The following is a 25970-nucleotide window of genomic DNA, read 5'->3' as shown; positions in this document are numbered from 1 at the left end:
AAGTGTCCTTGGAATAGCACTGCTTAGGGAATATGGGCCTATATGTACATAGTCTATGGCAGCGATTACTAACCCTGATTTTTACCAAAGTAACAGACTAACAGGACTGTCCCATGACTTGGACATGTACAATTCCCTGGCAGCCCCTTGTACCGGCAGAAAAGGATCCGCAGCGTGGAACAGGCTGGGTGCTTTATATCAGCGTTATTCTATGAGGCTTTTCCTGGTTATCTTGCTACCTGCAGCCTCACTGCAGTAATGCGCCATATTCCCGGGATATCGGGCGCAGGAGAATACCTGTAATACTCTGAATACCCCAGGACGACAGAGACAGACGCACATGTTATTGGTTTTATTTGTTTACCATTTACATACATTGATCACGTGACATAAGATTAACCTCTTCAGCACTTTCTACTGTTTATTGGGTTAAACCAGCGATATGTTGCAGAGCTCTGGGGCCCGGAGCGGGTCCGTTTGGGCAGGTTCCGGTTCTTATAACACCGGTACAGTATGTAACACACAGAACCTTATCCCTGCTTTGTGTCTTTACCTTTTCCTGAACAAATAACCCAGACTCTTCTTTTTACAAACATGAGCAAGTAATTCCTAGTAAAACAGAAAGTCTTCTCGTTTCTGGATTCAAGTATTTGAATCTCATAAATACGCTTTATCTGCTTGTTCAAGTGTTTCGGATGTAATTAATCGAACATCTTACAGTCGCAGCCTGAGAGGAATTAGAAAGTTCCACGGAAGTGCGCTGATCTCGGAGAGGATTTCCGGGAGAGTGGGGAGGGCACGGTAGCGGCTATCAGACACCTATCATGAATCCAGTGTGTGTGTCTGACAGCTATCAGACACACGCACACAGGTGTGTGTGTGTGTGTTACCTGTTTGAAGTAATTAATCTTCTGCATACAGCTGTGTGTCTATGAGCTGACTCCTATCAATTGAGAGAATTGATAATCTAATTAACTATTTGGTATGTCTGAGTTGATTAGGCAAACCCCTCACTTAAGTACCCTAATCACATGCATTTGACTAACTCTTAAGTCAGTGTAACTTGGCTGTGAGCCATATGGCTGTGTAACATCAAAAGAGTCACATCTTAAGTGTCATATCTAAAGAGTGAAATTGGAGGTGAAGATTGGAGGAAGATCTGGACTCTGCATTACAACTTTGACACTGTGAGACATTCACTTTTAAGATCTGTGATTTATTCGTTCACTTTTATCCTCCATTAGCTGGGAAGTCTGTCCTCCTGCATCTTGCTATGCCCACCCTACTGCTTTTTCTGTTTACTGTTTCCTCACTCCTTTGTGAATGTCTCTGTTCTCTCCAACATCCCCTCTCCCCACTGCACCATTATTTATACAGGCAGTCCTCGTTTTACAACGCTTCTCTTTACAACGAATGGCTTATCCAACGCTGTGCAATGCATACCTAATGTTCATTTTAACAACGCCAAAACGGCTTATCCAACGCTCTTACGACGCTTTGCAATATACACATTCACATAAACAACGTTGCAAAGCGTCGTAATAGCGTATATATAATATTATACTATATATTATATTATACTATATAATATATTATTTATTATGTTACATTATATATATAATACAGTATATAATTTATGTGTGTGCTGCGTATCTTATTGCCTGCATAAAATATTTGGTGTATTTTAGTGTTAAAGATGCCTTCAGGAACGGAACCTTTCATTTAAATAGTGTTCCTATGGGAAAACGTGTTTCGCTTTACAACGTTTCGCTATCCAACGCCATTTTGAGTAACGCATTGTGTCAGATAACCGAGGACTGCCTGTACACCTCTCTCCCAACAACTTCTTTACCCCTCAATAAAAAACACCCACACAAATCCTCTATTCACACCCTCTATCTACCCCTTCCCACTGCTGGGGATCTCCCCATAGCCTGAAGCCAGACATACCCACCTGATCTCACCCACGCCTCCCTGCCACCTCCTCTCACCCACGCCTCCCTGCCACCTCTTCCCCTGTAAATGGTGTTAACCTTTTCATTTAACACAGACCTTCCTTAAATTTTACCCCACTAATCAAGTATCCCAACAGCCTGCACTCATGGCTAAGGTCCCACACTCAGTCACTGCTACCACCCATTGGGGCCAAGCACTGCCATCTACAGCACTTATTCCCTCACCTGCTGTCTCTCTAAGTTTCCCATCATAATCCTTAGATTGTAAGCTCTTGGGTGCAGGGATTTCCTTTCCTATTGTCTGATTTTGCTGCACTTATTGTATTATAATTCTTTACTGTATTCTTTGTGAAGCACTGAGTACACTTTTGGCGCTATATAAATAAAGACATACAATACAGATCAGCCGGTGCCTTTGGCCTGTGGATTTCAGCGGATTAGTCTCAAAAATGGCCCTGATTGGATTCTTAAAATCCACCGGCGGCTTGTATCCAGTGGCGGTTTTGGAATAATCTGCGCGGATTGAAACAGTTACAATGCGGCGGCGGCGGATTTTACACGGCGGAACGGATTTTGAATGGAACATTCTGAATAATACGAGGATCGGATTTGCATCGGATTGGATTGGCTCGCCATCGCTAACACTATGCTAATGAGATGTAGAACAACTTTGTTTTGCATATAATTAGCGTTGAGGATACGCGTTAACCCCCAGGAATATAATGCCCTTTCCTGCTTCTAGCTAACGCCCCGAGCCCGGATCCAACACGTAGGGGATCGCGCACTCTAATTGGCTGAGAGGCTGGGAAAGGTGAGAGGGAAAGACGGCGCTTCGGTCAGTGGGCGGAGCAGGAGCTGCAGCCTGAGAGACAGGTTGGGAAAGGTGAGGGAGGGAAGGGGCGGGGCCTTGGTCAGTGGGCGGGGCTTTAGCCTGAGAGACAGGCTGGGAAAGGTGAGAGGGAGGGGCGGGGCCTCAGTCAGTGGGTGGGGCTTCGGTCAGTGGGCGGAGCAGGAGCTGCAACCTGAGACAGGTTGGGAAAGGTGAGAGGGAGGGGAAGGGGTGGGGCCTCGGTCAATGGGTGGGGCTGGAGCTGAGACAGGCTGGGAAAGGTGAGGGAGGGGTGGGGCCTCGGTCAGTGGGTGGGGCCTCGGTCAGTGGGCGGGGCTGGAGCTGCAGCCTCAGACAGGCTGGGAAAGGTGAGATTGAGGGAAGGGGTGGGGCCTTGGTCAGTGGGCGGGGCTGGAGCTGAGACAGGCTGGGAAAGGTGAGAGGGAGGGGCGGGGCCTCGGTCAGTGGGTGGGGCTTCGGTCAGTGGGCGGAGCAGGAGCTGCAGCCTGAGACAGGTTGGGAAAGGTGAGAGGGAGGGGAAGGGGTGGGGCCTCAGTCAGTGGGTGGGGCTGGAGCTGAGACAGGCTGGGAAAGGTGAGGGAGGGGAAGGGGCGGGGCCTCGGTCAGTGGGCGGGGCTGCAGCCTGAGAGACAGGCTGGGAAAGGTGAGAGGGAGGGAAGGGGCGGGGCCTCGGTCAGTGGGCTGGGAAGGGGCGGGGCCTCGGTCAGTGGGCGGGGCTGGGGAAGGGGCGGGGCCTTTGTCAGTGGGCGGGCTGGGAAAGGTGCGGGGCCTCGGTCAGTGGGCGGGCTGGGGAAGGTGCGGGAAGGGGCAGGGCCTTGGTCAGTGGGCGGGCTGGGGAAGGTGCGGGAAGGGGCGGGGCCTTGGTCAGTGGGCGGGCTGGGGAAGGTGCGGGAAGGGGCGGGGCCTTGGTCAGTGGGCGGGCTGGGAAAGGTGAGAGTAAGGGGCGGGGCCTTGGTCAGTGGGCGGGCTGGGAAAGGTGAGAGTAAGGGGCGGGGCCTTGGTCAGTGGGCGGGCTGGGAAAGGTGAGAGTAAGGGGAAGGGTTAAATCACAGGGGTAAAAACAGACATGGAAAGGAAACAGGAAGGAAGAGACACAGAGAAAATGAGAGCAATACAAGAGGGGAAAAAAAGACAGCAAAGAGAGAGAGACCCCAGAGAGAGAGGCAGGCGGAGAGAGAGGGGCAGAGAGAGATAGAGAGAGTGGCAGAGACTCCAGAGAGAGAGGCAGAGAGAGAGAGAGAGAGAGAGAGAGAGACCCCAGAGAGAGAGGCAGGCGGAGAGAGAGGGGCAGAGAGAGTCAGGGGCAGAGAGAGATAGAGAGTGGCAGAGACTCCAGAGAGAGAGGCAGAGAGAGAGAGAGAGACCCCAGAGAGGCAGAGACTCCAGAGAGAGAGAGAGGCAGAGACAGACTCCAGAGAGAGGCAGAGAGAGAGGCAGAGACTCCAGAGAGAGAGAGGCAGAGACAGACTCCAGAGAGAGAGAGAGGGGCAGAGAGAGAGGCAGAGAGAGAGACAAGAGAGAGAGAGATGAGAGAGAGAGGCAGAGACAGACTCCAGAGAGAGAGAGATGAGAGAGACAGAGAGGCAGAGAGAGAGATAAGAGAGAGGCAGAGAGAGAGAGAGAGAGGCAGAGACTCCAGAGAGAGAGGCAGGCGGAGAGAGAGAGCAGAGACATTAGAGGGTCCTGCATTTTGTTCTGCCCGGGGGTCCGCACGTCTAGCTACGCCACTGTAGTGGTTGCAGGGAGCGCCTCCGCCCGCCCTATGCCATGGGGTGCGCTGTAAGGCGCCTTGTAGTAAATACGGGACACTGCGCGCCGAGGGAATGAGAGAGTGAGAGAGAGAGGGGGCAGAGAGAGAGAGATAGGGGGTCAGAGAGAGAGAGGGGGGACAGAGAGAGAGAGTGAGAGAGGGGGGGCAGAGAATGAGAGGACGCGCATCGCCGGCTGTTCTTTTACCCTAAATATAATACTCAGATGCACTTGTCTAGCAGAATGTGTCTCTTTGGGACCCCTAATTAAATGCCCCTCTGAGGTTACATTACTAAGCGGTGCTATTCTGAAGAGCACGTGCAGCCCCAGGAGTCTCCGTATAGCCCATTATGGAGGACCTGGACCAGGCGCAGACCGGCGGAATAATCTCTGGATTATACGCTCTGCCAGGAAGAAACATTGTGATTTCAGCTCCTCCCCCCTGACCTCGGTGTCCCAGGTCCATATGCAATCCATAGGGAAGCTCCTTATGCAATGTTGCCCCCTATATATTCCATACATACGCCATAGGAATGGGGAGAGGTGAGAGGTGAGCTCTGATAATATTTACTGTGTTTAATTTCTTTCTTTGTATCCCACAAGTGCCGCCTGACTTCTCTCTCTCTCTCGCTGCCGCCTGACTTCTCTCTCTCTCTCTCTCTCTCTCTCGCTGCCGCCTGACTTCTCTCTCTCTCGCTGCCGCCTGACTTCTCTCTCTCTCTCTCGCTGCCGCCTGACTTCTCTCTCTCTCTCACTCTCTCTCGCTGCCGCCTGACTTCTCTCTCTCTCTCGTTGCCGCCTGACTTCTCTCTCTCTCTCACTCTCTCTCACTGCTGCCTGACTTCTCTCTCTCTCTCGTTGCTGCCTGACTTCTCTCTCTCTCTCACTCTCTCTCGCTGCCGCCTGACTTCTCTCTCTCTCTCTCGCTGCCGCCTGACTTCTCTCTCTCTCGCTGCCGCCTGACTTCTCTCTCTCTCGCTGACGCCTGACTTCTCTCTCTCTCGCTGCCGCCTGACTTCTCTCTCTCGCTGCCGCCTGACCTCTCTGTCTCTCGCTGCCGCCTGACTTCTCTCTCTCTCACTGCCGCCTGACTTCTCTCTCTCGCTGCCGCCTGACTTCTCTCTGTCTCTCGCTGCCGCCTGACCTCTCTCTCTCTCTCGCTGCCGCCTGACTTCTCTCTCTCTCGCTGCCGCCTGACTTCTCTCTCTCTCTCTCGCTGCCACCTGACTTCTTTCTCTCTCTCTCGCTGCCGCCTGACTTCTCTTTCTCTCTCGCTGCCGCCTGACTTCTCTCCCTCGCTGCCGCCTGACTTCTTTCTCTCTCTCTCTCGCTGCCGCCTGACTTCTCTTTCTCTCTCACTGCCGCCTGACTTCTCTCTCTCTCTCGCTGCTGCCTGACTTCTCTCTCTCGCTGCCGCCTGACTTCTCTCTCTCTCGCTGCCGCCTGACTTCTCTCTCTCGCTGCCGCCTGACTTCTCTCTCTCGCTGCCGCCTGTCTTCTCTCTCTCTCGCTGCCGCCTGTCTTCTCTCTCTCTCGCTGCTGCCTGACTTCTCTCTCTCGCTGCCGCCTGACTTCTCTCTCTCGCTGCTGCCTGACTTCTCTCTCTCGCTGCCGCCTGACTTCTCTCTCTCGCTGCCGCCTGTCTTCTCTCTCTCTCGCTGCCGCCTGTCTTCTCTCTCTCTCGCTGCCGCCTGACTTCTCTCTCTCGCTGCCGCCTGACTTCTCTCTCTCTCGCTGCCGCCTGACTTCTTTCTCTCTCTCTCTCTCGCTGCCGCCTGACTTCTCTCTCTCTCTATCGCTGCCGCCTGACTTCTCTCTCTCGCTGCCGCCTGACTTCTCTCTCTCGCTGCCGCCTGACTTCTCTCTCTCGCTGCCGCCTGACTTCTCTCTCTCGCTGCCGCCTGACTTCTCTCTCTCGCTGCCGCCTGACTTCTCTCTCTCGCTGCCGCCTGACTTCTCTCTCTCTCGCTGACGCCTGACTTCTCTCTCTCTCGCTGCCGCCTGACTTCTCTCTCTCGCTGCCGCCTGACCTCTCTGTCTCTCGCTGCCGCCTGACTTCTCTCTCTCTCACTGCCGCCTGACTTCTCTCTCTCGCTGCCGCCTGACTTCTCTCTCTCGCTGCCGCCTGACTTCTCTCTCTCGCTGCCGCCTGACTTCTCTCTCTCGCTGCCGCCTGACTTCTCTCTCTCGCTGCCGCCTGTCTTCTCTCTCACTCGCTGCCGCCTGACTTCTCTCTCTCTCTCTCTCTCTCGCTGCCGCCTGACTTCTCTCTCTCTCTCTCGCTGCCGCCTGACTTCTCTCTCTCGCTGCCGCCTGACTTCTCTCTCTCGCTGCCGCCTGACTTCTCTCTCTCGCTGCCGCCTGACTTCTCTCTCTCGCTGCCGCCTGACTTCTCTCTCTCGCTGCCGCCTGACTTCTCTCTCTCGCTGCCGCCTGACTTCTCTCTCTCGCTGCCGCCTGACTTCTCTCTCTCGCTGCCGCCTGACTTCTCTCTCTCGCTGCCGCCTGACTTCTCTCTCTCGCTGCCGCCTGACTTCTCTCTCTCGCTGCCGCCTGACTTCTCTCTCTCGCTGCCGCCTGACTTCTCTCTCTCGCTGCCGCCTGACTTCTCTCTCTCGCTGCCGCCTGACTTCTCTCTCTCGCTGCCGCCTGACCTCTCTCTCTCGCTGCCGCCTGACTTCTCTCTCTCGCTCTCTCACTGCCGCGGACTTCTCTTGATCTGCATGGAGGTGAGGGGCCCTCTGACATGAAAGAGATGGCCAGCACCTGTTTGTTAGAAATGGGACTTATATTCCTGGGTGTGTAGATGACGCCGCAGCCATGAATGTGCACCCAGAGAGTCCTCCCATGCTGCCCAACAGGCGCCATCTTTATCTCCTGGCACAAATAAAAGTTGGGTGAGAAAAGTATGGCAGCTTGAAGGTCGGACAGTCCGAGCTGGAGGTGAGTCAGTGACCTTCCTGGTTTGGCAGTTCCATCCTTCTCTCTCTCCCCCCCCCCCCCCCCACAAACACTTCTCTTCTCAGGCCTGACGCTCGGGACCCTTTCCTACTTGAGGTATTTATCTGTTAATGGCAGAGATTCTCTTAATATGTGGAACTCCATTCCAGGAGCCACGCGATGACTCATCAGTCACATGATCCTCTAACCAGGCTCCCTGAGCCGCACTGTCCCCGATGAACAGAATTGTCCCGCCTGAGTCACATGACCTGCCCTACAGCGTCACATGACCCTGCCGGTCAGGACTCGCTGCTGCCTTCTCTCTGCCACACGGGGTCGTTGAAGTCTTGTTCCGTCAAGTTCACCGTGTAGGGGACGTCGATGATACCGCTGCTCTCCTCCCGCTGCCCGCTGGACGTGCGCCAGGAGTTCAACGGCCGGATGGATTTCTTGAATCTCTGGGAGGAGGGAAAAGAGGAAATGTTACAGCCGCTCCGCGCTCCGATCCCACTCACATGAGGACGCGTCCGTGTCACAGCCGCCTGGCAGTAATCATGTGGTCTGGACATATTGAAACCAGCGTAATTAGATTGCAAGCTCTGTGGGGCAGGACCGCGCTGCTGCAATGTGATGCAGATTTATAAAACCGCTTTCCGATGGACCCCCTTTGGGTTTGGGGGCGCGAGTTACATTATAAAGTCACTGCGGGGCGCAGACTGCGGTCTCGGACAGGAGCGGACACACGGAATAAACGCACCGTTATTAGACATGGCGTGCCTGCTTCCTCCGATTATTATATATACTTAATGTACGTATGGAGGGGAGTGCACCCTACTGTATATTACAGCTCCGATCTTTCATTTCAGTTCGAGTGCCCAGCTCGCAGAGAGTGTGTGAGTGTGTGAGTGTGAGTGAGTGTGAGTGAGTGTGAGTGAGTGTGTGAGTTTATTTATGGTGGGTAAAAAAAAGTGACAAAAACCCTCCACAGCAAAGCATATAGCAAATGGAAATATTCCTGTATGCTCATTTGCATGTCATTTCCCAGAATCCCTTGCTGCAGTGGAAGTGCTGTGTGCTGGGTGATAATGGTGAAAGGCGGGGTTGCAGACCTGTCTAAGACATGCAGATGAGCACACAGGAATATTTCCATTTGATATATATATATATATATATATAACGACAAAAAAGAAAGCGCCCGATCCTAGTGTAATATGAAAATATACATTTAATAACCAGTACTAGATCCAACAAATTTAAACTCACAAATATATGTGAATAAACAGCATGTAATGAGTATTCTCATTCGCCAACTGCGGGACGACACTGCTCTGCTCACACGCCAAACTTCTCTTCAATGGAGTCCCAATGTTTCTCAGCCACCGACCAGCAGAGCTCTCACAAGGCAACACGACCTCTGCCGATGTGAACCGGATATACACCGGTCACCACAGCAACTCCGGATGCGAGGGAATGACCACATGAACCCGCAGGGGAGAAAGGGCTGGTGCAGTAATTCACCAATGCGTAGCAACACGAGCAATGTCCCAGCAGCAGTCCAGGTAAACCGAGTATACTATAACCTGTCAGTAGCTCACACTAACTTCCCAACGCGTTTCTTCACACCAACGGTGATTTCATCAGGGGATACGTGACGGACGGACGTCATAGCTTTTTATATGTGTGTACAGTATACCAATCAGCCCCCTTCTTGGCCGATTGGTAAATGATAAATCACATGTTTATAATTAAAATAATCTATAGAGACAATTGGCTTTTGTCTAACAGCATATAGATAAGACCCTTACACTAAAAACAATAACAACAATTGTTATACATATCAAATACAAAATCCAAACAATAACAAACAAAAAAAGTATAAATACATATCATTTAGATGGTATATGGTGAATACACTCACTCATGTCTATAATCTGGTGCTTATATAACTATCAATTTATGCATGATTTGATATTAAAAATCATATTACCCATAGTAGTAATTTTAACCCATAATGGAATATCTTAATACTTGTTACACCATATATAGACATGAATGATTGCTTGTCACCGATCCTGTACTTAACATATCAATCAGCAATTTTAGCAATAATGAATAATAAATATATACATAAATATTTGTTTAATCCTATATATTTGAGTTCAGTGTTAACCATTTTCGTGTCGACATATCTCTCAAATATAGGATACTATAGGATTAGTATGTGTTCATTCAAAAAAAGTTTAGAAGAAAGAAACATTGTAAAGACTATAATAGGATATTGAACGACTATCCTATTATAGTCTTTACAATGTTTCTTTCTTCTAAACTTTTTTTGAATGAACACATACTAATCCTATGGTTCACATCGGCAGAGGTCGGGTTGCCTTGTGAGAGCCCTGCTGGTCGGTGGCTGAGATACATTGGGACTCCATTGAAGAGAAGTTTGGCGTGTGAGCAGAGCAGTGTCGTCCCGCAGTTGGCGAATGAGAATACTCATTACATGCTGTTTATTCACATATATTTGTGAGTTTAAATTTGTTGGATCTAGTACTGGTTATTAAATGTATATTTTCATATTACACTAGGATCGGGCGCTTTCTTTTTTGTCGTTTTGTAGATTCACTGGGAGGTCGTTGGTTCCTTGCAGAGAGCAGCCGGTATCCAGAGTAATGGGTTATCATCCATTTTCTTAATATATACAGGACTATTTTCTTTATATGGTTTTTTATTGATTTCAACATTTTGTTGAATTTTTATTGTCGCAATATCATTGTTTGCAATATTTTTTATATGCATTTTTTGATCATTTAGTCATTAGCTCACACTAATATAGTTATACATTTGTTTTTTAATATTGTGTGTATTTTTATTTTTATTATAGATATATATTACTGCTGACATCTAACTGATCATTCGGATACATGAATTCAAATTATTGATTTACATATAACCTAGTGTTAAGGGAGACATTACCTGAGGGGCGCAGTTTTTTCTTTGTCTGTTTTATAATATATATATAATGTTCTGCTCAAGGATGTCCCTCTCCCGCCTTAAACCTTTCTCACTGACTGCCCCACACCTCTGGAATGCCCTTCCCCTCAGTACCCGACTAGCACCCTCTCTATCCACCTTTAAGACCCACCTTAAGACACATTTGCTTAAAGAAGCATATGAATAGCACTGTGGATATTCTGAACACATGATACATAAAGCTTGGCCCCCTGCAGACGCACTTACCAGAACTCCCTCCTACTGTCTCTGTACGTTCTCCCTACCTAACAATTAGATTGTAAGCTCCTCGGGGCAGGGACTCCTCTTCCTTAATGTTACTTTTATGTCTAAAGCACTTATTCCCATGATCTGTTATTTATATTATCTGTTATTTATATGATTGTCACATGTATTACTGCTGTGAAGCGCTATGTACATTAATGGCGCTATATAAATAGGGGAGTTGCTGACCAGTAACAGTGCTGCAGGTAAGATTTATTTGGTCTGGTGAAGTGCCATCAAGGTATCGGGTACCTCTTCACCTAAAGACATTATATCTTATGGACTGTCCCTGCCTTTAACTGCACTGGGTCCAATACTCTGCATAGTCTCATTCATTTCTCCCTACCTTGGCTATATATTAATACTATTTGCCTACATATGTATCCCACATTCTGAAGCGCTGCTTTTGGGATTTCTATCCTGCTCTTCCACTATATAAATATATATATACATGCATAAAAGATGGATTATAGTGTCATATATACTGTATATACTGCTCATATTCCTGTATTGTATTTGTAGTGCCCTGTATTTTAAACACGCTGTGATATAATGCATGTGTGTTACATGTTGTGGTATACTGCATGTGTGTTACATGTTGTGATATAATGCATGTGTGTTACATGTTGTGGTATACTGCATAGGTGTTACATGTTGTGGTATACTGCATAGGTGTTACATGTTGTGGTATACTGCATAGGTGTTACATGTTGTGGTATACTGCATAGGTGTTACATGTTGTGGTATACTGCATAGGTGTTACATGTTGTGGTATACTGCATGTGTGTTACATGTTGTGGTATACTGCATAGGTGTTACATGTTGTGGTATAATGCATGTGTGTTACATGTTGTGGTATACTGCATAGGTGTTACATGTTGTGGTATAATGCATGTGTGTTACATGTTGTGGTATACTGCATAGGTGTTACATGTTGTGGTATACTGCATGTGTGTTACATGTTGTGGTATACTGCATAGGTGTTACATGTTGTGGTATACTGCATAGGTGTTACATGTTGTGGTATACTGCATAGGTGTTACATGTTGTGGTATAATGCATGTGTGTTACATGTTGTGGTATACTGCATAGGTGTTACATGTTGTGGTATACTGCATAGGTGTTACATGTTGTGGTATACTGCATAGGTGTTACATGTTGTGGTATAATGCATGTGTGTTACATGTTGTGGTATACTGCATAGGTGTTACATGTTGTGGTATACTGCATAGGTGTTACATGTTGTGGTATACTGCACAGGTGTTACATGTTGTGATATAATGCATAGGTGTTACATGTTGTGGTATACTGCACAGGTGTTACATGTTGTGGTATACTGCATAGGTGTTACATGTTGTGGTATACTGCATAGGTGTTACATGTTGTGGTATACTGCACAGGTGTTACATGTTGTGATATAATGCATAGGTGTTACATGTTGTGGTATAATGCATAGGTGTTACATGTTGTGATATAATGCATAGGTGTTACATGTTGTGGTATAATGCATGTGTGTTACATGTTGTGATATAATGCATAGGTGTTACATGTTGTGGTATAATGCATGTGTGTTACATGTTGTGGTATACTGCATAGGTGTTACATGTTGTGGTATACTGCATGTGTGTTACATGTTGTGGTATACTGCATGTGTGTTACATGTTGTGATGTTGCAATATGCTGTAATATTGTTACATACATGTATTGAGAGATATTGTGATACTCTTTATTACAATGTGACATGTTGTGACAGCGTTGATGACACTAGTACCGCTCACATGGGCACGTGTTCCGCGCCACACAAGCTCTACTTACATCCATCAGTGTTCCGGACTCTTTAAAGATGGCGACTCCTGCCCAGATGGGGATCTGGATGCAGCAGAGGGCGCCCATGCAGATGCCCAGCGCCTTGCCCCAGCGTGGGTACTCGTAGTGTCCGTACCGCAGGGGCGTGTGGTACATCTCCATGAAGATGTAAAACAGGATGAACTGGCACAGGAAGGAAAAGGAAACAAACACTAAGCCGTGAGCAGGAAAATAATCCGACCGGTCCGTGTGCGAAGAAAGAAGTGCGCGCGCGAAGAAACAAGTGCGCGCGCGAAGAAACAAGTGCGCGAAGAAACAAGTGCGCGCGCGAAGAAAGAAGTGCGCGCGCGAAGAAACAAGTGCGCGAAGAAACAAGTGCGCGCGCGAAGAAAGAAGTGCGCGAAGAAACAAGTGCGCGCGCGAAGAAAGAAGTGCGCGAAGAAACAAGTGCGCGAAGAAACAAGTGCGCGCGCGAAGAAACAAGTGCGCGAAGAAACAAGTGCGCGCGCGAAGAAAGAAGTGCGCGCGCGAAGAAAAAAGTGCGCGAAGAAAGAAGTGCGCGCGCGAAGAAAAAAGTGCGTGCGCGAAGAAAAAAGTGCGCGAAGAAAGAAGTGCGCGCGCGAAGAAAAAAGTGCGCGAAGAAAAAAGTGCGTGCGCGAAGAAAAAAGTGCGCGAAGAAAGAAGTGCGCGCGCGAAGAAAAAAGTGCGTGCGCGAAGAAAAAAGTGCGCTAAGAAAGAAGTGCGCGCGCGAAGAAAAAAGTGCGCTAAGAAAAAAGTGCGCTAAGAAAGAAGTGCGTGCGCGAAGAAAAAAGTGCGCTAAGAAAGAAGTCCGTGCGCGAAGAAAGAAGTGCGCGCGCGAAGAAAAAAGTGCGCTAAGAAAGAAGTGCGTGCGCGAAGAAAAAAGTGCGCTAAGAAAAAAGTGCGCTAAGAAAGAAGTGCGCGCGCGAAGAAAAAAGTGTGTTAAGAAAAAAGTGCGCGCGCGAAGAAAAAAGTGCGCTAAGAAAGAAGTGCGCGCGCGAAGAAAAAAGTGCGCTAAGAAAAAAGTGCGTGCGCGAAGAAAAAAGTGCGCGAAGAAAAAAGTGCGCGCGCGAAGAAAAAAGTGCGCTAAGAAAGAAGTGCGTGCGCGTAGAAAAAAGTGCGCTAAGAAAGAAGTGCGCGCGCGAAGAAAAAAGTGCGCGAAGAAAGAAGTGCGCGCGCGAAGAAAAAAGTGCGCTAAGAAAGAAGTGCGCGCGCGAAGAAAAAAGTGCGCTAAGAAAGAAGTGCGCGAGCGAAGAAAAAAGTGCGTGCGCGAAGAAAAAAGTGCGCGAAGAAAAAAGTGCGTGCGCTCCAAATTACTTGTAAAAGCAGTCCGTAAAACTCTCAAAATATAAGCATCGTTAGGGATGATAATGTGATAACGAGCAGCGAATAAAATTAATGGCTCAACATCAAGATAAAGTGAAACGTGTAATGAATATCAGCGCAATAAATCACACAGGGATATAACATGTATAATGACACGTTTCCCATCCGGTAGGAATATAATGACACGTTACCCAAAGGATAAACAAATATATTCATTTTCACAGGGAACCCAATATGTAAAACATTCACTTTAAGTGTGGTCGCCTCTCTCTTTGGAAGCCGATTACAGTGAAAGCAGTTTTATTTGTGTGTGTCCTGGTGGAATTCCCTTTACATGGGAAGCACATGGGAAGCACATGGGACGCACATGGGACGGAGCAGTAACTTTCTTTTCTGCCTCCAGGATTCCCCACATTTTAACGTGAATATCCCATGATGCACTGTAGGATTTCTAACAATTAACTGCACAAACACTGGGATCACGTCTGCATTGAGAAGATGCAAAGAATGGTATATATATATAATATCGCAGTACAGCAACCCCTGAACACAGAGCCCGAAATCCCTCACTAACAACAAATACCAACCACACGTGGGACCGGGCAGAACACAGAAGATGTCTCCAATCGTTACTGTAGCAGGATGACGATCAACCCAACAATACGGAGGGATCATACTCCTTCAGTTGCATATTAATGAAGCTAGTCCCATGGGAGGGGGAGTCACTACCCAATCACTGAGCTCTCTGCAGAGAGAATAACCTACCAGCAATAGGACAGGGGTGAAGAACACCCAGCATGCCTTGAAGTACCAGAGGAGTTTGGTACACCAAGGAGGACACCTGCAGACCATGTCCACTATGTCCTGGCAGAACTGGTTGACACCTGAGGAACAGGTAAAGGAAATTAGTTATAGGATGTGATCCCCGTCCTACACTCACTACACTCCGTCCAACAGAACCATGCAATGCCAACGTCTCACAACCCAACCCACAGCTGCCATCACGCAACCAGCCTCCCATCCCAAAACCAACACTTTTGTCTAATAACACACCTAACACCATAACCAAACATCTTCACACTTCCTCAGAAGACCCTCCCTATGGTTTCTGGCTGTGAGGTGGTTACGAGACCGGTGGATCCTTTTTCCCCCCCCAATTCTCAAATCGTTGGGATTTGTAGTTTTACTTTATGTATTAAGAAAGAGGCTTAATAAATAGGACTGGCTCAGCCTACCCCCTTCCCTGTTACTCTATGGCCAGGTGTACTGGCATCCCTTGATCACTAGTCCTGTTACTAAATGGTGTAACTAAGTATGGTATGGAGCTGGCATGAATAACGGAAGCGTGTGTCTCTGCATACATTGTGCACAGGTACAAACCTGCATATACATGGTCACTGGTATGGATTTGCTGTGTGTAACTGTGCGCTTGCTTCGGATTAGTGACGTGTAACTGGTGTAAGGGACAGGCTGTAGTGGGACAATGTATTAAAATATCCTGGAAAATCTGGTGCACCAGAGCAGTTGCATTACCAAGAAAAAAGTTCCATGCAAAGTGAGATACTTACCATAAAAGAAAGCTATGCCAATGCACATGAAGAGGGTGATGATGATGAGCCCGAAGCTGGTGCTGTACGAGTCTATCAAAGTGAACCAGTAAATGCCCCCCTGGGGGTGAGAGAGCAGGGTGAGAAACGGGGGAAGAGCACCAGGAGAGGCCAAACCCCCCCACTGTACTGAACACCTCGATGCTTAACATCTTCACTAAAACTAACACAGACACAAGGTAACACCATGAAAGGGCTGGGAAAATAAACCCCAACCAGCTCATAACCGGACTGGGGTCAGATATCTCCACTCAGCACCAGGGGCATTAAAGCAGAAGCTATAGGACGCGAAAACCCTCCCAGGTGTAACACCCTCCGATGTTATGAATATTTGTCTTCTATGACACGGCTAAGCCCTACAGTCCCCTCTGAGACACGGCTAAGCCCTACAGTCCCCTCTGAGACACGGCTAAACCCTACAGTCCCCTCTGAGACACGGCTAAACCCTACAGTCCCCTCGGAGACACGGCTAATCCCTACAGTCCCCTCTGAGACACGGCTAATCCCTACAGTCCCTCTGAGACACAGCTAATCCCTACAGTCCCCTCTGAGACACGGCTAATCCCTACAGTCCCCCTGAGACACGGCTAATCCCTACAGTCCCCTCTGAGACACGGCTAATCCCTACAGTCCCTCTGAGACACGGCTAAGCCCTGCAGTCCCTCTGAGACACGGCTAAGCCCTACAGTCCCCTCTGAGACACGGCTAATCCCTACAGTCCCCTCTGAGACACGGCTAATCCCTACAGTCCCCTCTGAGACACGGCTAATCCCTACAGTCCCTCTGAGACACGGCTAAGCCCTGCAGTCCCTCTGAGACACGGCTAAGCCCTACAGTCCCCTCTGAGACACGGCTAAGCCCTGCAGTCCCTCTGAGACACGGCTAAGCCCTACAGTCCCCCTGAGACACGGCTAAACCCTACAGTCCCCCTGAGACACGGCTAATCCCTACAGTCCCCTCTGCGACACGGCTAATCCCTACAGTCCCCTCTGAGACACGGCTAATCCCTACAGTCCCCTCTGAGACACGGCTAATCCCTACAGTCCCCTCTGAGACACGGCTCATCCCTACAGTCCCCTCTGAGACACGGCTAATCCCTACAGTCCCCTCTGAGACACGGCTAAATCCTACAGTCCCCTCGGAGACACGGCTAATCCCTACAGTCCCTCTGAGACACGGCTAATCCCTACAGTCCCCTCTGAGACACGGCTAATCCCTACAGTCCCCTCTGAGACACGGCTAAGACCTACAGTCCCTCTGAGACACGGCTAAGCCCTGCAGTCCCCTCTGAGACACGGCTAATCCCTACAGTCCCTCTGAGACACAGCTAATCCCTACAGTCCCCTCTGAGACACGGCTAATCCCTACAGTCCCCTCTGAGACACGGCTAATCCCTACAGTCCCCTCTGAGACACGGCTAATCCCTACAGTCCCCTCTGAGACACGGCTAATCCCTACAGTCCCCTCTGAGACACGGCTAATCCCTACAGTCCCCTCTGAGACACGGCTAATCCCTACAGTCCCCTCTGAGACACGGCAAATCCCTACAGTCCCCTCTGAGACACGGCTAATCCCTACAGTCCCCTCTGAGACACGGCTAATCCCTACAGTCCCCTCTGAGACACGGCTAATCCCTACAGTCCCCTCTGAGACACGGCTAATCCCTACTGTCCCCTCTGAGACACGGCTAATCCCTACAGTCCCCTCTGAGACACGGCTAATCCCTACAGTCCCCTCTGAGACACGGCAAATCCCTACAGTCCCCTCGGAGACACGGCTAATCCCTACAGTCCCTCTGAGACACGGCTAATCCCTACAGTCCCCTCTGAGACACGGCTAATCCCTACAGTCCCTCTGAGACACGGCTAATCCCTACAGTCCCCTCTGAGACACGGCTAATCCCTACAGTCCCCTCTGAGACACGGCTAAACCCTACAGTCCCCTCTGAGACACGGCTAAACCCTACAGTCCCCTCTGAGACACGGCTAAACCCTACAGTCCCCTCTGAGACACGGCTAAACCCTACAGTCCCCTCTGAGACACGGCTAAACCCTACAGTCCCTCTGAGACACGGCTAAACCCTACAGTCCCCTCTGAGACACAGCTAATCCCTACAGTCCCCTCTGAGACACGGCTAATCCCTACAGTCCCCTCTGAGACACGGCTAATCCCTACAGTCCCCTCTGAGACACGGCTAATCCCTACAGTCCCCTCTGAGTCACAGCTAAATCCTACAGTCCCCTCGGAGACACGGCTAAATCCTACAGTCCCCTCTGAGACACGGCTAAACCCTACAGTCCCCTCTGAGACACGGCTAAACCCTACAGTGCCCTCTGAGACACGGCTAATCCCTACAGTGCCCTCTGAGACACGGCTAAGCCCTGCAGTCCCCTCTGAGACATGGCTAATCCCTACAGTCCCTCTGAGACACGGCTAATCCCTACAGTCCCTCTGAGTCACAGCTAATCCCTACAGTCCCCTCTGAGACACGGCTAATCCCTACAGTCCCCTCTGAGACACGGCTAAATCCTACAGTCCCTCTGAGACACGGCTAAATCCTACAGTCCCCTCGGAGACACGGCTAATCCCTACAGTCCCTCTGAGACACGGCTAATCCCTACAGTCCCCTCTGAGACACAGCTAATCCCTACAGTCCCCTCTGAGACACGGCTAATCCCTACAGTCCCCTCTGAGACACGGCTAAATCCTACAGTCCCTCTGAGACACGGCTAAATCCTACAGTCCCCTCGGAGACACGGCTAATCCCTACAGTCCCTCTGAGACACGGCTAAACACTACAGTCCCTCTGAGACACGGCTAATCCCTACAGTCCCTCTGAGACACGGCTAATCCCTACAGTCCCCTCTGAGACACGGCTAAACCCTACAGTCCCTCTGAGACACGGCTAATCCCTACAGTCCCCTCTGAGACACGGCTAAATCCTACAGTCCCCTCGGAGACACGGCTAAACACTACAGTCCCTCTGAGACACGGCTAATCCCTACAGTCCCTCTGAGACACGGCTAATCCCTACAGTCCCCTCTGAGACACGGCTAAACCCTACAGTCCCCTCTGAGACACGGCTAATCCCTACAGTCCCCTCTGAGACACGGCTAATCCCTACAGTCCCCCTGAGACACGGCTAATCCCTACAGTCCCCTCTGAGACACGGCTAATCCCTACGGTCCCCTCTGAGACACGGCTAATCCCTACAGTCCCTCTGAGACACGGCTAATCCCTACAGTCCCTCTGAGACACGGCTAAGCACTACAGTCCCCTCTGAGACACGGCTAATCCCTACAGTCCCCTCGGAGACACGGCTAAGCCCTACAGTCCCCTCTGAGACACGGCTAATCCCTACAGTCCCCTCGGAGACACGGCTAAGCACTACAGTCCCCTCTGAGACACGGCTAATCCCTACAGTCCCCTCTGAGACACGGCTAATCCCTACAGTCCCTCTGAGACACGGCTAATCCCTACAGTCCCCTCTGAGACACGGCTAATCCCTACAGTCCCTCTGAGACACGGCTAATCCCTACAGTCCCCTCTGAGACACGGCTAAGCACTACAGTCCCCTCTGAGACACGGCTAATCCCTACAGTCCCTCTGAGACACGGCTAATCCCTACAGTCCCCTCTGAGACACGGCTAAGCACTACAGTCCCTCTGAGACACGGCTAATCCCTACAGTCCCCTCTGAGACACGGCTAATCCCTACAGTCCCCTCTGAGACACGGCTAATCCCTACAGTCCCCTCTGAGACACGGCTAAGCCCTACAGTCCCCTCTGAGACACGGCTAATCCCTACAGTCCCTCTGAGACACGGCTAATCCCTACAGTCCCTCTGAGACACGGCTAAGCCCTGCAGTCATTCTGAGACACGGCTAATCCCTACAGTCCCCTCTGAGACACGGCTAAACACTACAGTCCCCTCTGAGACACGGCTAAACACTACAGTCCCCTCTGAGACACGGCTAAACCCTACAGTCCCCTCTGAGACACGGCTAAACCCTACAGTCCCCTCTGAGACACGGCAAATCCCTACAGTCCCCTCTGCGACACGGCTAATCCCTACAGTCCCCTCTGAGACACGGCTAAATCCTACAGTCCCCTCGGAGACACGGCTAATCCCTACAGTCCCCTCTGAGACACGGCTAATCCCTACAGTCCCTCTGAGACACGGCTAAACCCTACAGTCCCTCTGAGACACGGCTAATCCCTACAGTCCCCTCTGAGACACGGCTAATCCCTACAGTCCCCTCTGAGACACGGCTAAGCCCTACAGTCCCTCTGAGACACGGCTAAGGCCTGCAGTCATTCTGAGACACGGCTAATCCCTACAGTCCCCTCAGACACGGCTAATCCCTACAGTCTCCTCGGAGACACGGCTAAGCACTACAGTCCCTCTGAGACACGGCTAATCCCTACAGTCCCTCTGAGACACGGCTAATCCCTACAGTCCCCTCTGAGACACGGCTAAACCCTACAGTCCCCTCTGAGACACGGCTAAACCCTACAGTCCCCTCTGAGACACGGCTAATCCCTACAGTCCCTCTGAGACACGGCTAAACCCTACAGTCCCTCTGAGACACAGCTAATCCCTACAGTCCCCTCTGAGACACGGCTAAGCATTACAGTCCCTCTGAGACACGGCTAATCCCTACAGTCCCCTCTGAGACACGGCTAATCCCTACAGTCCCCTCTGAGACACGGCTAAACCCTACAGTCCCTCTGAGACACGGCTAAGCCCTGCAGTTATTCTGAGACACGGCTAATCCCTACAGTCCCCTCTGAGACACGGCTAAGCACTACAGTCCCCTCTGAGACACGGCTAAGCACTACAGTCCCTCTGAGACACGGCTAATCCCTATAGTCCCTCTGAGACACGGCTAATCCCTACAGTCCCCTCTGAGACACGGCTAAACCCTACAGTCCCCTCTGAGACACGGCTAATCCCTACAGTCCCTCTGAGACACGGCTAATCCCTACAGTCCCCTCTGAGACACAGCTAATCCCTACAGTCCCCTCTGAGACACGGCTAATCCCTACAGTCCCCTCTGAGACACGGCTAAGCACTACAGTCCCTCTGAGACACGGCTAATCCCTACAGTCCCTCTGAGACACGGCTAATCCCTACAGTCCCCTCTGAAACACGGCTAATCCCTACAGTCCCTCTGAGACACGGCTAATCCCTACAGTCCCCTCTGAGACACGGCTAAACCCTACAGTCCCCTCTGAGACATGGCTAAGACCTGCAGTCCCCTCTGAGACATGGCTAAGCCCTACAGTCCCCTCGGAGACACAGCTAATCCCTACAGTCCCCTCTGAGACACGGCTAAGCACTACAGTCCCCTCTGAGACACGGCTAAGCACTACAGTCCCCTCTGAGACATGGCTAAGACCTGCAGTCCCCTCTGAGACACGGCTAAGCCCTACAGTCCCCTCGGAGACACAGCTAATCCCTGCAGTCCCTCTGAGACATGGCTAAGCCCTACAGTCCCCTCGGAGACACAGCTAATCCCTACAGTCCCCTCTGAGACACGGCTAAGCACTACAGTCCCCTCTGAGACACGGCTAAGCACTACAGTCCCCTCGGAGACACAGCTAATCCCTACAGTCCCCTCTGAGACACGGCTAAGCACTACAGTCCCCTCGGAGACACAGCTAATCCCTACAGTCCCCTCTGAGACATGGCTAAGACCTGCAGTCCCCTCTGAGACACGGCTAAGCCCTACAGTCCCCTCGGAGACACAGCTAATCCCTACAGTCCCCTCTGAGACACGGCTAAACCCTACAGTCCCCTCTGAGACACGGCTAAACCCTACAGTCCCCTCTGAGACACGGCAAATCCCTACAGTCCCCTCTGCGACACGGCTAATCCCTACAGTCCCCTCTGAGACACGGCTAAATCCTACAGTCCCCTCGGAGACACGGCTAATCCCTACAGTCCCCTCTGAGACACGGCTAATCCCTACAGTCCCTCTGAGACACGGCTAAACCCTACAGTCCCTCTGAGACACGGCTAATCCCTACAGTCCCCTCTGAGACACGGCTAATCCCTACAGTCCCCTCTGAGACACGGCTAAGCCCTACAGTCCCTCTGAGACACGGCTAAGGCCTGCAGTCATTCTGAGACACGGCTAATCCCTACAGTCCCCTCAGACACGGCTAATCCCTACAGTCTCCTCGGAGACACGGCTAAGCACTACAGTCCCTCTGAGACACGGCTAATCCCTACAGTCCCTCTGAGACACGGCTAATCCCTACAGTCCCCTCTGAGACACGGCTAAACCCTACAGTCCCCTCTGAGACACGGCTAAACCCTACAGTCCCCTCTGAGACACGGCTAATCCCTACAGTCCCTCTGAGACACGGCTAAACCCTACAGTCCCTCTGAGACACAGCTAATCCCTACAGTCCCCTCTGAGACACGGCTAAGCATTACAGTCCCTCTGAGACACGGCTAATCCCTACAGTCCCCTCTGAGACACGGCTAATCCCTACAGTCCCCTCTGAGACACGGCTAAACCCTACAGTCCCTCTGAGACACGGCTAAGCCCTGCAGTTATTCTGAGTCACGGCTAATCCCTACAGTCCCCTCTGAGACACGGCTAAGCACTACAGTCCCCTCTGAGACACGGCTAAGCACTACAGTCCCTCTGAGACACGGCTAATCCCTATAGTCCCTCTGAGACACGGCTAATCCCTACAGTCCCCTCTGAGACACGGCTAAACCCTACAGTCCCCTCTGAGACACGGCTAATCCCTACAGTCCCTCTGAGACACGGCTAATCCCTACAGTCCCCTCTGAGAATCAGCTAATCCCTACAGTCCCCTCTGAGACACGGCTAATCCCTACAGTCCCCTCTGAGACACGGCTAAGCACTACAGTCCCTCTGAGACACGGCTAATCCCTACAGTCCCTCTGAGACACGGCTAATCCCTACAGTCCCCTCTGAAACACGGCTAATCCCTACAGTCCCTCTGAGACACGGCTAATCCCTACAGTCCCCTCTGAGACACGGCTAAACCCTACAGTCCCCTCTGAGACATGGCTAAGACCTGCAGTCCCCTCTGAGACATGGCTAAGCCCTACAGTCCCCTCGGAGACACAGCTAATCCCTACAGTCCCCTCTGAGACACGGCTAAGCACTACAGTCCCCTCTGAGACACGGCTAAGCACTACAGTCCCCTCTGAGACATGGCTAAGACCTGCAGTCCCCTCTGAGACACGGCTAAGCCCTACAGTCCCCTCGGAGACACAGCTAATCCCTGCAGTCCCTCTGAGACATGGCTAAGCCCTACAGTCCCCTCGGAGACACAGCTAATCCCTACAGTCCCCTCTGAGACACGGCTAAGCACTACAGTCCCTCTGAGACACGGCTAAGCACTACAGTCCCCTCGGAGACACAGCTAATCCCTACAGTCCCCTCTGAGACACGGCTAATCCCTACAGTCCCCTCTGAGACACGGCTAAGCACTACAGTCCCCTCTGAGACACGGCTAAGCACTACAGTCCCCTCGGAGACACAGCTTATCCCTACAGTCCCCTCTGAGACACGGCTAAGCACTACAGTCCCCTCGGAGACACAGCTAATCCCTACAGTCCCCTCTGAGACACGGCTAATCCCTACAGTCCCCTCTGAGACACGGCTAAGCACTACAGTCCCCTCTGAGACACGGCTAAGACCTGCAGTCCCCTCTGAGACACAGCTAATCCCTACAGTCCCCTCTGAGACACGGCTAATCCCTACAGTCCCCTCTGAGACACGGCTAATCCCTGCAGTCCCTCTGAGACACGGCTAATCCCTGCAGTCCCTCTGAGACACGGCTAATCCCTACAGTCCCCTCTGAGACACGGCTAATCCCTACAGTCCCCTCTGAGACACGGCTAAGCACTACAGTCCCTCTGAGACACGGCTAATCCCTACAGTCCCTCTGACACTGAAGGGTTCAAACAGAAGCTTGAAAAGCCATATTAGAAATGTCGCTGTGCATATAGGAGGTGCAGTGGCACGTGTGTTCTTGTTTCACTTGCAGTAGCACATTACCTACAAGGACAGGGAAGTATGTGACCCAAAGGGCACGGGATCCTGCCTGTGCCAACCCGTCACAGGCTGAACCAAACAAACGAGGGACGGACATGTAGGAAGTTTACGCTCTGCCTTGTTACACGCAGGAGGCTTTAGGTGTTGATATTGGGGAATCTAGACGAACGTTATCACAGGCAAACTCATTATCACTTTATATGGTAGCACATTGGTCCCAACATGAAGTGCTCCCTGAAAACGACACCCAGCTGCTCTCAGGATGAGGGTGTTTGGTCAGGGGCAGTGCTGGGCTCCCCTTCGTACCTCTGTGATGAGCAGCAGTCCCAGGAGGTAGAAGCAGAAGCAGAGCGTTCCCAGAAAGATGGTCTTCTTCTTCCAATCGCGCAGAGACGGGATCTCGTCCAGCACGGCCGTGGTGATTCCCTCCATGTTACCAAACTGACGGGACGAGATGGGAAGAGCGTCAGACCCGGCGACTACCACTCCATACAAACAATGCCTGGTTATAAAGCTGCACGCCGAGTAATATCCCACGTGTGGGTTTATTTAATACATCTGTTCTGTACGATGAGAAAATACCTGTAGCAATATATTTTTAAAACCACTGTGAATTACATTTTTGAATGTATAATGTGACAAGCCTTTTTTGTTTCTATAGCAACCATTTACAAACTCACATCCCCTTCCTCTTCTGAAACAGGCTCTGGCACACCCCTTTTTGAGCCTTGCCCTCTCTCTAGCAGTGCACCAATTGTATCTAGTGACTGCCTGGTCACATGATCTTCCCCACAGAACTTTGCATCTTTGGTCCTCTTCTGCTGCACTGACGGCCATTTAGTGAACCCCCCGAGCTCCATCTTCGCAGATCGATCGGCAACTTAGCCAATTACTTATCATTGTGTGGGTTGCATTGATGCACGTATTAGAGGGGGGAAATATTAAATTAAAATAAAAAACCTGCAGCTTGGACGCTGCTTTAAAAGGATTGTTGACATTGTTTTTACAAGACTGCTATGTTATACAGTTAGTCTCTCTCACACCGGGAGACTGCTATGTTATACAGTTAGTCTCTCTCACGCTGGGAGACTGCTATGTTATACAGTTAGTCTCTCTCACGCCGGGAGACTGCTATGTTATACAGTTAGTCTCTCTCACGCCGGGAGACTGCTATGTTATACAGTTAGTCTCTCTCACGCCGGGAGACTGCTATGTTATACAGTTAGTCTCTCTCACGCCGGGAGACTGCTATGTTATACAGTTAGTCTCTCTCACGCCGGGAGACTGCTATGTTATACAGTTAGTCTCTCTCACGCCGGGAGACTGCTATGTTATACAGTTAGTCTCTCTCACGCCGGGAGACTGCTATGTTATACAGTTAGTCTCTCTCACGCTGGGAGACTGCTATGTTATACAGTTAGTCTCTCTCACGCCGGGAGACTGCTATGTTATACAGTTAGTCTCTCTCACGCAGGGAGACTGCTATGTTATACAGTTAGTCTCTCTCACGCTGGGAGACTGCTATGTTATACAGTTAGTCTCTCTCACACCGGGAGACTGCTATGTTATACAGTTAGTCTCTCACGCTGGGAGACTGCTATGTTATACAGTTAGTCTCTCTCACACCGGGAGACTGCTATGTTATACAGTTAGTCTCTCTCACGCTGGGAGACTGCTATGTTATACAGTTAGTCTCTCTCACACCGGGAGACTGCTATGTTATACAGTTAGTCTCTCTCACGCCGGGAGACTGCTATGTTATACAGTTAGTCTCTCTCACGCCGGGAGACTGCTATGTTATACAGTTAGTCTCTCTCACACCGGGAGACTGCTATGTTATACAGTTAGTCTCTCTCACGCCGGGAGACTGCTATGTTATACAGTTAGTCTCTCTCACACTGGGAGACTGCTATGTTATACAGTTAGTCTCTCTCACACCGGGAGACTGCTATGTTATACAGTTAGTCTCTCTCACACCGGGAGACTGCTATGTTATACAGTTAGTCTCTCTCACGCCGGGAGACTGCTATGTTATACAGTTAGTCTCTCTCACGCTGGGAGACTGCTATGTTATACAGTTAGTCTCTCTCACGCCGGGAGACTGCTATGTTATACAGTTAGTCTCTCTCACGCTGGGAGACTGCTATGTTATACAGTTAGTCTCTCACGCCGGGAGACTGCTATGTTATACAGTTAGTCTCTCTCACACTGGGAGACTGCTATGTTATACAGTTAGTCTCTCTCACGCCGGGAGACTGCTATGTTATACAGTTAGTCTCTCTCACACCGGGAGACTGCTATGTTATACAGTTAGTCTCTCTCACGCCGGGAGACTGCTATGTTATACAGTTAGTCTCTCTCACGCTGGGAGACTGCTATGTTATACAGTTAGTCTCTCT

General features: G+C 50.6%; 2 protein-coding genes across 2 annotated transcripts; both read right to left on the bottom strand.

Annotated features, from left to right (window-relative positions):
• Positions 1 to 1195: 1195 nt before the first annotated feature.
• Positions 1196 to 6417, bottom strand: LOC142475845 (uncharacterized; the record flags this gene model as incomplete). The annotated part of the gene is made up of 4 exons (XM_075581563.1): positions 1196 to 5204; positions 5237 to 5380; positions 5425 to 5628; positions 5699 to 6417. Coding segments are annotated over 4 exons (1212 nt in total), but the record flags the coding sequence as incomplete, so codon positions are not given.
• A 684-nt stretch (positions 6418 to 7101) lies between these two features.
• LOC142475846 (sodium-dependent proline transporter-like) lies at positions 7102 to 24040 on the bottom strand. The gene is made up of 5 exons (XM_075581564.1): positions 23878 to 24040; positions 15486 to 15585; positions 14683 to 14801; positions 12583 to 12756; positions 7102 to 7952 (listed from the first exon to the last, which is right to left on the bottom strand). The coding sequence occupies exons 1-5, from the start codon at positions 24001 to 24003 to the stop codon at positions 7794 to 7796; spliced, it is 678 nt and encodes a 225-aa protein (XP_075437679.1). The 5' UTR covers positions 24004 to 24040; the 3' UTR covers positions 7102 to 7793.
• Positions 24041 to 25970: the final 1930 nt, after the last annotated feature.

The sequence above is a fragment of the Ascaphus truei genome, unplaced genomic scaffold, assembly GCF_040206685.1.
Source record: "Ascaphus truei isolate aAscTru1 unplaced genomic scaffold, aAscTru1.hap1 HAP1_SCAFFOLD_1417, whole genome shotgun sequence".
Lineage (NCBI taxonomy): Eukaryota > Metazoa > Chordata > Amphibia > Anura > Ascaphidae > Ascaphus > Ascaphus truei.
The sequence above is the reverse complement of the archived record's forward strand: the minus strand, read 5'-3'. Positions and strand labels throughout refer to the sequence as shown.